Source organism: Nomia melanderi, chromosome 9, assembly GCF_051020985.1.
Source record: "Nomia melanderi isolate GNS246 chromosome 9, iyNomMela1, whole genome shotgun sequence".
In the NCBI taxonomy this organism is placed as follows: domain Eukaryota; kingdom Metazoa; phylum Arthropoda; class Insecta; order Hymenoptera; family Halictidae; genus Nomia; species Nomia melanderi.
In genome coordinates this window covers 3,825,750-3,843,121 of record NC_135007.1, presented here as the reverse complement: position 1 = coordinate 3,843,121, position 17,372 = coordinate 3,825,750, and the positions used below count along the sequence as shown (strand labels likewise).

The 17,372-nt window shown below is 39.8% G+C and overlaps 1 protein-coding gene across 1 annotated transcript in view; it reads right to left on the bottom strand.

The window, feature by feature from the left end:
* Positions 1 to 14,123, bottom strand: part of Tmtc2 (Transmembrane O-mannosyltransferase targeting cadherins 2) — a 405,887-nt gene extending 391,764 nt beyond the window's left edge. The window contains exon 1 of the mRNA XM_031986461.2: positions 12,737 to 14,123. Within this exon, the coding sequence (XP_031842321.1) occupies positions 12,737 to 12,822 (86 nt within the window). The 5' untranslated portion in view covers positions 12,823 to 14,123. The remainder of the gene's footprint in view (positions 1 to 12,736) is intronic.
* Between the last annotated feature and the right edge of the window lie 3,249 nt (positions 14,124 to 17,372).

The following is a 17,372-nucleotide window of genomic DNA, read 5'->3' as shown; positions in this document are numbered from 1 at the left end:
TCCAATTTACCGCGCATCTCTTGTAAGACTACGAACTATTGTCCAAGAATATTGTTCACCGATTCCATCCTGAAACGCGCAGGATTTCCGGCCGACACTCGGCTCGATCTTTCCTATTGAAAGAACACCCCTTTACGGGCAACCGTCGAATTTTCCTTATTTCCTTCGTGAACGGGCTTCATTAGCGATCCGTTGTATTTCATTCGAGCCCTGCAGTCCTATCCAGACCAACAGCGAGGTAATTAATTATCTGGGTTTCTTGTAGCGTCCGTGGCAGTCTTTCTGACGTGATAAAACGCATCGATCCTCGACATACAGGATGAACACCGACCGGCTGGCTGCCTGCGCCACGAAACGACGCGACACGCGGCGTGTCACGATGGCTTATTCGCGCGCAAGCTCGAACGCATACATAAACGTAGGTCCGGGTATGTACGAATAAATAAACTGATATTCCAGGGACAGAATTGCAAGAATTTTAGCCGGCGGCCAAATGACGCGCTCGAACGTGGCCGCGGGTGCGTTCAACGCAACACGGCGACGTCTCTTTGTTTCCATCCCATCTATTCGTTATTTCCCGTTCCCCGAATATGCGACGCCCGCTTGTGCAGCGTCGCGCGCGTAACGGACAATGACTTTGAAACAATAGTTGCCGAAGGTAGACAGAAATTGTGAAAATAACTCGGCGATAACTTGAACTGGAACTTTATTTACAATTGAAGAAAGTTCTCTGTGTGTATTCCCTTTCTTTAAATTAAAGAGTATGAAATCTTGAATTTTTTTATATTTTCATGTACTTTGAATGGACTAGAAACATTTTTAGATTTCCGTGCTGTTTATCGGTTCTTATGTTACGAATCGTGGTGTTCCTTGCCGTATGAAATATGTAGGAGAATTGATGAATATTTTGTAACTTTTGTGTTTGTTAGAATCCAGTGAAATGATTTTATTTTATTATAGGTGTTATGATTAGATCTAGAATTATATTTTTAAGAATAAATTCGTTGAAATTATAAGTAATTACAAACGAATGAAATAATGCGGTGTTAATGTATAACGATAATGTGTAATTGTTAATTCTTAATCACTTCGGTACGACGCTCACAGACCGAGAAACGTTGACCACCGCCGGCACTCACCGTCCACACGATAGTTTGTGCTATGCATTAACGGCGATTCCACTTTGCTCTTTTGCAGAGCTGTGATGAAGAAAGCTTCGAAGCACTGAAAACTTGTTTTGTATTACAAGCAACTTTACTTGTAATGTAAATCAGCATAGCATGTGTTTTTAATACAGTATTTGTAAATGTTCATAATTTTATTTTGATACAAAAAGGTTTTGAAAATTTAATTGAAAATTATTGTTTTATTTACGTAACATGAAGAAATAAGACAAGTTTTTGAATATTATGTTAAGTATTGTTAAATGTGTCTTCACTTGACGCGTCAGAATGCATTATGGGTTTAAGAATTATAAAAATTAAAACGGAAGATACAGAAATAAAAAACTGCACGCTCGACTGTGCACCTTCATCTGTGGCTGTCAACTACAGTCCATGCTCGTACCGAAGTGGTTAAAATCTTTATTATATCCACACGTGTTTGAATTATATAAAATCTTGTTGAAAGTACATTCCTAATAGTATAAGGATAGAAGATAATGTGAAAAAACCGGTTTTTTAAATTCGTGATCCAAAAAAATCCGTTAATTTCTGGAATCGTAATGAAATGATTTAACGCTTTCATGGTCAGACTTGTAGAGTCTTTACAAAACAATCTATATGCTTTTATCGTAGATTTTAAGATAGACATTGAAACCAGAATATCAATAAAAATTAACAAAACATTTATATTATTTGTATTTGAACGAATGTCTTAATGAATGAAATTAATTTTTCCATGATAGTATTATAGTTTCATAAATATGCATAGAACAGTCATCACTGTTTAGTGTCTTGTGTACAAGCTGTGTTTCTAGAGAAATTAACATGAAATTTCACCAACGTTTTAGTTATTCATTTCACAAACGCCTAATAATACATTAGTGCTTGAATATTCCATGGAGCGGTTTACTACCAAACTGTATCCTGCTCCAATTAAAAGGTGACAGGTAAGAATATTTTAATTAGATAGTTGAATATCTCATAAAATGGTATTTTTAAACAGTTGCACGTCACGAGCAAATAGATTTCACATGTATTTCTAGCGTGGAGTTACTTGACCAATCAACATTGCTAGTGATACAATTTGCTCATCACCAACAAGCAACCATCAATAGAAAACGAATATTGTCGACATTCGACTGATGTATCCTGTTCACATGCATGTAGGTAGCTTTTTCATGAAAATATCTTGTTTTGTATCGGTAATAAAATGGGAAATATCTGATCGATTGCACACGACAAGGGACTTTAATTTGATGAAAAATATTGAATTCCGCTTGGATCTATATCAAAAAGACTTTTTATTAAACCCTGAAGAAGAATTTCTTCGAATACAGCTATACGACGACAATATCGTTTCTAAACTTTGAATAAATATCTTTCAGTGCTTTTTTCCATCATACTTTACTGTACAGCCAACTTTTTTGTACGTTTCTCCAGCATTTTCATCATTTAAATGTTCTCATAAACCTACATCAGAGAATATTGGCAAGGGAAAAGTGATTAAATAAACATCACATTCGTATGTACTATATCATCACAGTGGTAAAGCATGTAAGTTTCCTTAAGTAAATTAACTTAAAATCATTCCTGTTTTCTATTATTTTTGTTAACTTTCTAAGTAAATACTAACGTAGCATCGCTACACAAATATTTTTCCTTGTAGATATTCAGTTACCAAACATAATGGCAAATGTTATAATAATTTTCTGATCACAAAATTTTCATTATTTTTCTGGTAAATAATGTACACTGACCAATTTCTCTAGTTAATATTATTTCTCACACAAAATCGTTACAAAAATGAGTGCGCAAATATATTTTTAATCCAGTGTATTTTCACCAAATTCCGAAATATGAACTTGTCAATAGACATTTTGTTATCGCAGGTGAAGGACCAGTCATATAAGCATTCCTATTACAATCTGCCTCGTACCAAACGCCATCATATTTTTCATACATTAATCAGGAATCGTCTTTTTCGATTTGCAGTTGTTTCATATATCATAATCTGTTAATCAGTACAAAATTTCTGATTGCGATGGTACAAGTGTTAATCGCGTCACAGGGATTTGTACAGTATCGCGACGAACGGCGTATTGCAAATATAACTTCCGACTGTTGATAACTTTGAAAGTAAATTCGTACCTGTGACAATCTCCCTTTCAGTAGTGGATCGAATGGAACCATAACCTAGTAGAGCGATCGTTAGACTTTCCTGAATTTCGCGAGGGAAACTTGTATGTACTTGTTACTTCATGCTTAAATAAACTCGGATTGTTAGTCAGATCGATTGTGATATGTACGCAGATAAGTAGAATACTTTCGCGATTACATTTCACACTTGTAGGAGCTTCATAAACGATCGCAGCTTTAACCTTGAATAGAATGAAATTTGATTCTATTCTTTTAATAGGAGCAACCGATCGAAGGGAGGCATGGTGCGCGTGACAAATAGCTAGAATTTGTCATCAGCAGAAAAAGCACTATAGACTGAACGGCCAGTCGATTTATAAAAGTCATCCAATGGAATAGTTTCAACATTGTGACATATTGGATATTTATGCGGAACACGTGGTTTAGATGGATGCGGTGATAGATTTATCGATGCTGGATGATGTACCTTAATGAAGCTGGAAGCTGATGCTCAATACGAAAGTGTCAGTAAAAAACAGAGAAAATCAGAAGTATATTCATAAAAGCAAAGAAGGCAAGACAGAAACAACATTCTGAATAAAATATATACTTTTTTTAAATTCTATTCAATGATATTTGAATATGGGATATTCGAGTAACGTGATATTTTAGTAATTTAATTCCTTCAAACACACATTCATGTTAAAGCAATGTTGCATAGTACACAAAGTATCCCATACAACTAAAACTATCTATACTTTAATAGAAAACATGTTACACGACGAAATTAAATAGTTTAAATTGGAACATATTATACAGAAAATTTAATTTCTTCGCTTCTGGATGCATTCAGCAAATATAACTAAACCTTTTTAAATAAAACATTACTCTTGTTTTATCTAACGCAGGGAGAAAAATACAAAAGTGTATAAAATGTGATGAAGGATCATTCAAGTATTCAACATTATCTTTTAATATTTAGAAATACCTAATCAAAGAGACCTGAAATTGAGAGTAACTTGATACTTCCCTCCAAAGTTAAAGAATCCTCATTCACCTATGGACATAAACGTGGTACACAATTCAATTTCAAACGAACACGCAGTAAAACGTTCTCAACGCGCAGCCAGCTCAGAGTACATAAAAAGTACGAACGGATCACGTGCCGTTCCCAACAATTCCACTTTACCTCGTGACCATTTCTTCCATCAACAATTTCAAAGACACATCCGGTCGCAGTTGCGCGGAACACCGAGCACGCGAGAGATCGTCGAAATGGTCTCAATAGACGTAGCCAATTATTGAAATTTCAAAGCGGTGACGCTCGGACAAGTTTCTCGCTCGCGGCTGAAGTTTATCCCGATAGACGCATTGTCGTCGCCAATCGACAACGCGGCCGGAACAACGAGTGGATTTGCATACGATCCAAGATCTAGAGAGGAGAGCGGCAGAGAATCGGCCTATCGCTCGTTTTTGTCTCTCACGCGCTTTTTGTTTTCAGACACAGCGTCCACCATTATGGATCCGGCCACGGGGGGAAAGCGGGTGACGGCGAACGAAACGGCGCTCACGGAGGGGATGGCACGGGGGTTAATTCGAGTGGAAATTCTCGTTTCTCTCGCTCGGCGTTCACCGTTACGCGCGCCGGCCCCGGCGATACAATTTTTTAATATTCCCCGAACGACCGTCGGCCCGGTACAAATGGTAGATACTCGTAATCTAGGACCAAATGCGACGCAGCTGGGTAATCGTTTTCGCTTCGGCCGGCTCGCCCGTAATTTTTCATATTGTGCAATAATGGATTATCGCGTGTATTATCGATTCGTCATCGAACAACGGGGGCCGGCGCCGATTACGCGGACGCGTCGACCACGACAGGCGAATCCGTTGTGGCAACAACCCTCTCGGTCGACGAGTTCCGTCCATCGACGAAACGACGAATTTATTTTTTCTCTTCATCCCCTGCTCTTCGCCTATTCCGCTTCATAATTCCCACGGCGAAAAGTTTTGCAACGTGGAAAAACGAACTCTCGAGTCCCATGGAACGGATGTAGCGTGAAATAACAAGCGCGCGGGGAAAACGCGCACAATTTAATTCCATTATTTAACGGAAACATAAACATCGCAGATACTCGGGGCTATACCTGTTATTTTCCTCCATTCAGTCGCTAGCAGCGTTGAAAAAGATGGCGTTTCTCGAACTCCCTCCCCGGTGGCTTCCAATGTTTTTGCGAATCAGAGACGGGAGGAGGACAAAGAGGTGGCAGCGGGTGAACGTGCGGAAAACAAGGGCCCCGTAATCGATTTCGATTATTCATACGCGCGAGATTGCGTTCATCGTTTCGGAGCCGTTAAGACGGAGGGTCGAACACGTCAGAAAGGAAGGGGGATATCTAGTATGACATGCATTTCGCGCGTCCTACAGCCCCGCAACGCGCGGCTGCTTTGACTTGAGGATACGAGTGTCGTTCTAAGGGCTCGTCAATTATTTACACGCATTCCCGGAAAGGCGTGTATACCCTCTGCGAAAAAGTCCGCGCGAAACTGAAATAGTAATGCGACGTTTTACATTTCATGCGACTGAGTGGCGCGGCCGCGCCGAACGCTGTGGTATTATTCAGCGGCAGAAAGAGAACGTGCTGAGCCTCGACCCCAACGCGCGCAGCACAACTTTTCTTATTCCGGCCTCATAAAGGGTGCGCGGGAAAGCTTCCCTTATAACGCATCGCATGCAGCTGCGCCAACGAATATCCTCGAGGTGCGTCCGTCTACGAGATTAGGCCGACTAGACGAGTAAGACGGTAACGAAAAGTTTCTACCGTGCTGTCTCCACCCTCCAAACCACTCTCTGCCCTTTAATGGTCATGCTACTCCATTCTCTTCTTCTTGCCCTGTCGCGCATCCCTTTGCCCTCTGCTTCTTCGTAGCGCCGAAAAAATAGAGAAGGGAAGACAGAAGCAAATAAATATGCCGCAGTATTCTCTGGTAAGGCATTGTGGTCGCTGCGGCGCAGTAAAATACGGCAGTTTTATTATCCCATGAGTTTTAGCATGGCGCGCGCCAAGCCTAGCCTCGCGCCGCGGCCGGAATAAACTCTCGAGACGGTAAACTCCTCGGGTAAAACCTATGCGCCGGATAACCCCGGACGGGATCTTCGGATCCCGTATCTCCTATTTATCATACAAACTTTTCTTCATTTTTTACCCAGACCCGTGGTATTCCCTTTTCGCAGCGGACGCTGTCGGTGATGGCCGCGAATTTGGTTTGGGAACGGATGCTGTACGCGTGGTTTGGTTCTCTATCATCCGCTAGACGAGCATAATGCTCTTGATACCCGTGACCGTTGAAATGTTTTAGCTTGCTGACGAAGAAAGACGGGAATACGGTGCTTTCAGTTTTTTTAATGCATAATTTTTCGATTCGTCTATTATTTGAACAACGATCATTGTATACGGGCGTTATAGAGGTTGGGTTCGTGTGGAGCATGGTTGGCCATTTTTTATTCGTGATGGGAATAGTAAGTAGAGAAGACAAATAAATGTATTAACGAAAATGGGTAGTAAATTTATTCGGAAGTAATGTTGTATGTAAATGCATTCGGGAAATTTATTTTGAAGTATTCATTATTTATGAAGGATTTATTTGTTTATTGAATTGTTTCAAATAATGCATGTGATTCATAGAATGTTTTAATTGAAGTATTGTACCTGTGTTCGTTTTTATGAATAACTTTTCGTTTCCTTTTGTATTAGATCAATGATTCTTGTTGACGCATTTATAGTCATTATATTGCATTTCGATAAGAATAGAGCAGGGCTGAAAACTTTTAATTGAATTGGAAATACCATGTGAAAAGGGAAAATAATGACATTACTGGGAAAGGTGCATTTATGTGGAAATAATGATGTATGCAAATAAACTCCGATATCCTATTTTGAGGAATACATTGTTTCCAAACGATTTGTTGCGTAAACATCGGATTTTATATATTCAATATACACATTCATCAAGTTTTAATAATAAATTTTAAGAATAAAATTTATATTTTTCTATCACTTACTTTATTATTTAGGGGAGGCTATATTTGAAAAGTAACTTACTGTAAATACTTAATGTTGTTTTTGAGATCTAGGCAGTTGTAATTACTCGTTATTTGATATTATTCAGAGCAATCAAATATTTGGCAAATATAATGTTTTCAAACAATCCATGGCTCAAAACAAGATTATGTAATTTAAGCATATTACTTATTTAAAATTTATTTTCATTGAAGTAATTATTTGACTTCTCTATTTGTTATTTTCATTTTATAGGTATTAGTAAATATCGCCAAAAGTTTGTGTTCGAAATAAGACTTCAAGGTGCCATAAAATATATTTTTATTTTCCTTGTACAATTAAATAACAAAATATATTTTTCCGAATAAATTAACAAGTATTAAAATAACTTATTTCCTAAACACGTTATCAATTAAATAATATTATATAAAATAAATCACAGAAAAATAGGAATTTTATTTCAATAATCAGTTGAATACAATTTTAATGGCATCCAGTTTCGGTGTATTGCGCATCGAACTCATATTATTTCAAATATTTCAAGTTATTTTCATTCATTTTGGATGAAACCCATGCACCAGCCCTTAAACTAACAACACTTATTTCTGCTTGATTATAACACGTCTGATTTTCAACATGTATTTAAGATGTAAGTAGCCCTATTAATAGTAAATTATTGGTTTCATTTAATTGAAAGTGACAAATAAAATCACATATTTACCAAAACATTGAAATATTAAACTTAAAACTGTTTTACTTTATCTAAGTACGTTATATTTACTACTATATAATTCATTAAGATCGTTTACTACCCAACACTACAGTCGTCTCACCCCCCGTATTCCTAATTACAATTCCAAATACCAAACTTTACAATAAATCAAACAGATTTATAAAAACTTCGCAAGTTACTATTTCTCTCCCTTGAGACAAAACAACCTGCAACCGCACCTGAAACACAAATTTCCAGCCCCGGCCTAATTAAATTACAAAATGGAGTCGTAAGACAGTGCAGTATACATTTATTAAGAATATAAGTAAGTAGTAAACACGAGTCATTATTATTATCATACCGGTGCAGGAGCCCGTGAAGATTAATGTGCAGCGACAGGGCGTCAGAAAGTTTGCGAAAGAGAATTTTCGCGGTCGCGAGGCGTCGTTGTCGCGGAACTTTTTTGCAATTGTCGCGACCGACTGGGATGGTGGGTGCGAAGGGGGTGAAAAGAGAAATAGGGAGAGGGAGAGAGAGAGAGAGAGAGAAGAAGCGGGATAGAGGAGGAAGCGAAAACGAGACAAAAAGGACGACGGTGGAAACTCGGCCGGACTCTCGTTAATAACTGGACTCGACTTGATTATGGTCGCCACGGGCGCATTGGCTGCTTTAGCCTTGGCGGTCGCATCGAACGAGGTGACCGCTAATGGGGCGGATATGGATGAAAAATTATCTCGGCTTAATGCACCCGCCCGTTTTTCGTTATTACCTGGGTTTTAAGGTTCCGCTGGGAGCGTCGGGATGCGACGTAGAGATACGTGGCGCCCTTCGCTCGCTGATCCGTCGCTCGTAGGCCCGGCCACTCTAATGTATTCGCCGATTAAACGTTTGATCACCGGGCCAACCGTTACAAGCAATTCCATTAGAATGGGCTGCACGGTTGATTTCTAACGCGTCCACCAGAATAAACTGATTCGTACGATCATTCCGTCCTCGCGTTATTCCATTACGCCCTCCGATCGGCTTCCGTGCAGCGTGGAACGTTGCGAACCGACGCAGAGGAATCAGTGACCGTAAAAAGGAGCTTTACAAAATAGAAAGCAACCACGGAAATCTATTATTTTTCAATGAATTATTGATCTCGATACCGTGGATGAAAATCTCTTACTCTTCTCGTACAGTAAAAAGACACCTGGAAAGCGGAGTATGCTCGACTCCGTATCTTTTAGGAATAGGAAAACTTATACAGCGAGTATTTTTCTAAAGAATAACAGTCGAAGACTCATACAAAATTACTTATTATCCTATACAGTTTCAAGATTGATGATAACAAAACTATCCTTGGTTTTACCAATTCTCTAATTTATAGATCCGTCAAAGTTGCCCCTTCGAAATTTTCGAATCAAAGTAATACGTGAAGCAACAAAAATTTTTCGATCTTTTGGTTACAAGAACTCTGAACTAAAGAAAGTATTATTACAAAATTTCATCTTGTGGAATATCAATCTTCAAAATTTATAACCACCGAGTATGTCGTAATCCATTGATTGTGCCGAAGCAGGGATCCGAGTCTTTGGCGCGACGAAGACTACGGGCATGGTTCTTACGCTCGAGAGCTTATCGCCGAAAATACAGGCGAATAAATCGACGCGTTATCAGCTGCGCTGTCAATGGATAGGGGGAAGTTATCGGTCGCGGGGGTGGCCGTTGCACGCCGCGCCGTTCACGGAGTCGCGCGACCGAGCGAACCGGTCCCGTGATAACGACGCAACAGATTCCCATCGATGACGGCAGAAGTACGTAATCGGGCCCGGGCCGGTGAGCACACCGACCTCGCAGCTGATCGACCCGCAACTACGATGTTCCGGAGATTAGGGGATACTCAATTAAGGGATTCGGTATCACAGAATTCGAGAGCTTTGGATTAAGCACGCTTATCGTGGGAGTAACTTTGGATTATAGGACAACCGGCCGGCGTGGCCGCGTCCTGCGTGCTGAATGCCGAATGCTATAATAACGGGGAGCACCGAGAAGGAGCTAGGTGTTCCGTATCCAGCTGTCTAGCTGCGAAACGAGAGAACTGTAATCGCGAATACAGACCAAAAGCTCGGCGGACCGCTCCGCTAGAAACACGCGCGAGCACCAAAAAATGTCACGACCCAGCGCAAGATCTTTACATCGGGAAAATATACGAGTGCGTCCGAGATATACAATAAATTTATTTCCACCTTCCATCCCCGCAAAAGTGGAATTCAAACCCGATGATGGATGACACATTTGTTTCCGATCGGCCGAAAAGAGAAAACGCTAATCCACTGGCGTATGATTTGCGTTCCTACTGCAGCAGGCAACGCCGACATCCGCGTAATTAGTAATATCTGATTAACTAAACCGTAGTAGAATCGGATTAAATGAAATCGCAGAGCAAATGGCGGTGGCTCGTAAATCAGCTTATCCAGCTGCGACTTGTCCTTTATTCATTGTGTTTGCGCTTGTTTGCCGTTATATTCTCCGCGCTCGGTGTCTATTGCGCCGATTGCAATAAATAACGATATTATCGTCACCATTGGCCGGTCTTGCGCAAGCGGCAATCGCAATGAATTTTAATGCCGTTACTACCGAAACGCTCCCTTACGATGTTGCGTCATGCACGTGACGATCGCAAGGGTTGAATCGTTAGGTCCGTTCTAACAGCCCCGAACTAATCCCCGGCCACTTTCAGCCGTTCTTCAACACGAGAAAGCTAATTGTGCGAATGAGTAAAGACAGATCAGTCTAGACAATAAAATAGCAATAGAATACCCAATTTGATACCGTTCGATCAAATCAGCTGTCGCGTGTAAGGGATTCTAATTGTTTCTTAACGAACGAACGAATGAAAAAAAGTTATAACGTAACACAACAATTACCGTCACTCGTGCCGTTTCTGTTTTACACAGAAAAACTCCGATATACAAACGTACGAGTACACCGCTTTTCAAGCGTCCATTAACGTACAATAGTACTGTACAGCCCTTGAGAATACTGTAAAAATATTTTTTGAAGAACAAAAGCTACCTGCAGCGAACGACGCGAACGCATGACGGGACGCGGTAACCAACGCTGCTGCCGACTGTATTGCCTTTACTTCTAACGCCTAGTGGCACTTATAAATTTATACCGTGCAGTTCTAAATTACTGCATTTGCTATCTCTTTAACCATACGGCTTGAAATAACGTCGCTCAGACGTGATTGAAATAGCGGGGAAAAAGTGAATATCGCGGCTAACACTTGGGGGTTATTTCATAATGTAACGTTGTTTTATTATAACTATAAAAATAATATACGTTTATCATTTTCATAGAGACGTTTTTTACAAAGTTTTCAACATATAGTGACGTTTGGTTTTGATGAAATTTTGATAGAAGGTAGTTGTGTCAAAAATATATCACATTCATTCTTTTTATGAATTATTATTCGTGTTGACGAATGAAATTAATTGATGAATTACCTAGGGTAAAAACAGCCTTTAAAATTATGACACACAGAAACGGGAAGAATATTTCAGAAATCCTTGAAAAACATGAAAACTAGAAGAAATTTTATTTTATGGTCGACACTATAAACTTTCATTTCTTTTTAACACATTCGCTGTCATCAGGAAAATGTTAGTAACATACCGCATGTCAGTAATTTTTATTTGTTAGAGAAATTAAATCAAAATGAAAATTTTTTCTTTCTGTCTCTGGTTTTTATATAAAAAGCAACATCAGTCTTTGATTTCACGATTGTGAGTGTGCGGTGGTTATTAACCGATACTTTGTCGACGTACCATCGACGCGTGGCATATGGGTCATCACACGCTACGTCAACAACGTTCCGATGTTAGCATCCAGTATGTTAATAACACGTTGAACAAACAACATTGCTGTGTTAACTGTTCTAATCATATGTTTATTCATTTCCCTGCACATTTCTACGTGGAAAGTATATTTGCTTCGTATATTCGCTTAGTGAAGAAACATATTACTTTCCTTGCACGTTCTGTAAGACGAAATCATCAAAATTGCACAATCAAACAAACGGTATACAAAATAATTATATTGCTGTCGAATATTTTCAAATTCAAATACATTTCTCCCTTCAATTTCAAAAACCATTTCCAATATGAACGATGATCGATTAAAAAAGTTTGTACCAAATATATCTACAAGAACTACATTATATCGTTTCATGAAAACCAGAAAATATCATCTCGATATTTTTCTACAAACATAGAAATCAGCCAACACGCGTATGCCCATGCTTTTCCATTTCTCCTGTCACGAATCACAAATATATACATAAGAGAGATCTTCAAAACCGCAGATGTCAGTCACGAACCACAAAATAGACAAACTGTGCAGAATATTTTCAACTTATTCCGAACAAAAACCATCAAATAACTTTCTAAAAATGTCTTTCAACCAGACTCTCATAAAACCCTGTGAACGTCACCTAGAAAATTTCTCAAACAGCCTGATAAACAGTAGCAAACACAAATGGCTGTTACAATCATAAATGAAATTCCAAATATAACCTTTTGAACAAGAATGCCGCGGTAGATCACCTGTTCCACCAAACTCGCGGGTGACAGTACGTATCAGAAGTGTGGTGCGCGCGTTGACAAACATTTGGTGGGACTCACCGATCATCGTAGACAAAACCCGCTTGCAGGGTGTTGCAGTAAAGGGCCGTGGCGACGAGGGCGCAGGCTACGGCTAGGATATCCATGTCACATCGTGGCGAGGACGTTGGCGGCGGCAGCGATGTCGACGGTAGCGGCGGTGGCGGCGGCCTCTTAACTTGTTGCACGTCCACGGGCCTTCCTCCTCCACCACCTCCACAGCCCCTCCTCCTCCGCCTCCTGTTTCCAGCGGCTCGTCGTACGGCGGTCGAGACGTCCGCCGGACGGTCCAGTGACCGCCGCTCTGACGCCTGCCCGGATGTATCTCGCCCGGGACGAATGTCGCTGACACGTCGCGAGAAGGGAGCCAGTAATCAAGCCGTAGCTTCGTCGAGCCGTGACGCGCCGCGCCGCGACCAGTGAAGCTGATACGCGCGGAGTCGTCGCGGGACAACGTCGAAGTCAGCCAAAGAATAAGACCAAGAAGAAGAGGAACGTTCACCAGGTGCGCGCGGCCGGGTGTCGTTCACAGCTCGCGGCGTCGGTTACGTAATAGAATCCGCGCGGAGCTTGAACATCCGTGCTCTTGACGCACCGAATCTCCCGGATAAACGGAGACACGCAGAGAAGACCGCGATCCCAGCGGGGACGTTGTAGCTTTCACGCGAACCCTCTTCACTAATCCGTTTCTCCTTCTACCGGACTATATACTCTTGTCACTTTCACTGGTTCATCCGGTGTCTTCTCCTATCCCGTTAATCACTGATCAATCGGCGATGTCGCCTCCAACGAAACAACGCAGCTCAACCGGAAAACCGTAGGTGGCTTGAGCAAGGTCCGCATTGGTCGACCAGTTTTTCGCATCCCCCAGCAGCTGGATGTTATTGTCAACTGGTGACAACGTATCGACACGTGGAGCGCAAAACGATGATTAGCCCGTGGGAACCGTCGGTCACCGAATGACGACGGGCTAGCACAGCGCGGCGGGCTCGGTGTTTGATACAGCGACGGACACTGACAACGAGGACGAACAAAGACACGATAGACAACCTGTACCCGCGACGCGGCGCATGTTCCGATTGCGGAACGCCAACTGTCGCGCGCCCCCCGAGGACGAGCGCTTTATACGAACGGGAGACGGGCATCGATCGGACGGGCGCTTGCGCTTGCCCGCTCCTCTGCTCACCTCCTCTCCTCCTGCCACCACTGATACGCTTCCTGGTCCTCCTTCGTCGCTCCTCCTCCTCCTCCTCCTCTTGATTCTCTCTCTTCTCGCAGTCCTTCCTCGGCTTCCTCATCCGCCACGACCGGCCGCGAGCACGTCTCCGACCACGACCAGCGCCGAGACCACGACCACGACCGCGACCAACGGACTGGATTAACCGCAACCCCGGCGACGCCGGTGACCGATGGCTGCCCTTTCGGAAAATGACGCGTAACGCTGGCTACGGGCTGCCCCCCGCATCGCGAACACGCGCCCCCGGCGAACCCGGATAGCGATCTGAGGTCTACGCCGTGCGGGCACCACGCGCCCAAGATAGAGGATAATACTTGGCTACGAGAAGCCTGATCGACCTACCGGAGGTGATACCTAATCGACGCACGATCGCTTTCGCGTGGTTGCAGGTTGATGGAGTTCTCGGAAGAAGGTTTGACGTGCGTGGCTTCATACGTTGCTGATCGGATATTTCGTAGGGGCGGGAGCAGCTAAGGGCTGGGGATGGGAAATCTGTTCTATTAAGTGCTTTGGAAATTGTTGGGTGTTGGGTGAGGGATATTTTTGAATGGCAAGTTCGGTTGTGTGAACGGATCTCTGGGATAGTGATTTGTCTGAAGAAATTTAAACAATTTTTTTAATTTTTAGAATTTTAAATATTCATTTGTTTATTATGCAAGGTGTGCTTTATGGCAACGAAAGTTGAAATCGCGAATTATGTAGCTTGTGTGTCTGAATTTCGATGAAAATAGATTAATTTTTCTTAAAGAAAATTGAAGAAAATAGAGTAATTCTTATTATATGATTGAAAAGAATTTTCCGTTTTTTTGGAAAATTAGTTTATACGGCGAAATTTGAAGTTTAGAAATACGCGAACCGCACTCTGAATTTTGTCCAAATTGCGTAGTGTTTGATATATTTCATAAAATGGCGATTTCAATCCCAACTTCGGAAGCTTGTTTTTATCCCTTCGACGTAAATGATTGCCCATTTAAAAAATACATGTCCAATACTTTTTCAAGTTGCATACTACATTGAAAGCGCGCAAAAATGAGTGTGTGCTAATTGTATAATGCCCCTTGTTAGAGGAACGATCGTTTTGTGCATAACATCGACGTTTATAACAGGACCAATTGTACGCAATTCGTTTTTACGCATTGTAAATCTGAATCGAATGTATCTTGTTAAATCAGTTAATAATAAACATTGTTTGCTTGTCAGAAATATAAAATGTATCATACATCAAGAGATGAACAGTGCAAAACGTAAGGATTACATTTCCTTTGTGGTTTTTATTTATCGGCATGGACTAAGTTTCGTACAAGATCTAAACAATTTCTCGATTATGCTCCCTGATATGGAAATGATACCAAATTTTACATATATACAGTATTTAATAAATAAAATAAAAAAGCTTAATGAGCACCTGTTAAAAGATTAATATTTTCAGAGCTACGAATAATTTTTTATTCTAGATAAAACGAATGATTTATTCACTATAGAAGATACCCCACTGCCTAAAATCAATGGAATATCTTATCTTTTCTTCTTTCTGTGATTGGAAGAGATATTTGCATATCCTCTTTCTATTTACATGCGAATATCACGTATTCGTATCACAGAGATGCATACGCTTTTAAATATTCTTTGCTATGTATTTTAATAGTTTCAAAGACATTCTGCATTTTCTGGGGTAATTCATCTGCATCAGAAATTGTTTGTCACTAAGATATTAACCGAAATGAAAAATATATATCTACAAAAACATTAATTTTTCGATACAGATTTATTTTTCTTTTATTTTTTTGCAAATAGTATGTACCCCAAAAATTGTATACCTTTCTCACCCTATACGAAGCAAGAAAGACATCTAACATTTTACAAAGTTACGATATTGTTACATTAACAATAATTCTTGCTTATTAATTTGTATCATAGAACACCCAAATAAAGTGTTTATATGAAATTAAGGATTAAAAAAGAATTCATTTTTCGTAAATTGACGAGCTACAGTCAGTGAACTTATATTTTACACAATTGAGATGTAGTATCTACATTCTTCTTCTATGAAAGTATTTGCATAAATAGTTTATATGTACATTACTCTTAATTGCAATTACTGTCAATTATTTATGTTCTAATGTAATAATTTATATTGTTATTATGGTTATTGTTATATGATGGTATACAATTTTATTCCGTATCAGTCACCAGTATCAATATACATTATTTGACTACATTTATGCATTGGATTACTGCAGTTTTTAATTAACTTTCATCCAGATTTATTATATTTCTCTCTTTCATTTCCTCCGCTTTTTTACGCATAATAAAACTTTAATCTTTCTTTTGTTACAGTTAAACTGATTTCGTTCACGTTCATAATTAGGCTACAATGCATCAATTTTAATACCTGATCGAGTCTGACATAAGCTTCGTGTACGTCATAATAATTACTAGACTGTGGATATTCATGCTTTATAGCACATTTCACACTATGAAATACAAATTCTATACCATATCTAGAATATTGCAACTCTTTAGTAAGAATATTCTCCAATATTTAACGGAAATCATTAAAAATCAGTTTCTAAAAATTGAAAATTTCTCAAATATTAAAAATTTAATGGTTCAAATAATCGATTCCCAAAATCATTCGAAATGTATCGAATAACCTGAGTATTGACCCACAAAATTATAAACATAAATTCTATGATAGTTCCAGTATCTATCATGGGTACCAACGTATTTAACGTAATCTTGCACTAAAAATTTTTCCAGTAAAACAAATACATTTTTCCTTTGTAGAGATGGGCGGATTCTCAAATATCATAATGGCAAGTAAAAGAAATAAACGGTACTGAGTAATAAAAAACAGAAAATACACGTACATATTTCATCGAGATTTAAGATGTGCTTCTCACAAACTTCTGGGAAAGACTGCTACTAAAATCTGGCTTGCGATCGTATATCCCAAATAGCTTCCCTATGGAAAAAAATTCTGTTAAAGTGGACGTGTCCAAAGAACGTCCAAATAATTCGTTCCGTTTTTCCTCTTCGCGAGAAAATATACGGATACTCGAAACATTTGAGAGTCTCGCGAAGAAGATAAGCGTAAGAACTTTGCAAAGGACCAACGTTCGAGATACATATGAAATTACCCGAGACCGATTTACTTTAAACTTGAGGCATTAGCAGCTTCATGTATCCAATATTGATTTTAAGCAGAAACTTCCTCTGGACGCTAAGGTCAAACGAGTAAAAGAATTAAAATAAATTTTGTGAAATAATTAAAAAAACGATATCAACTTTCTAAGTTAGTTAGTCTATCTAAATCTAAGTAAATTAGAAAGATCAGACTTTCTAACGCTATACAATTTTATGAACTGTAATTATTTTTCATGATGTTTTCTCTACTTCTATATTTTTTCGAAAATACAA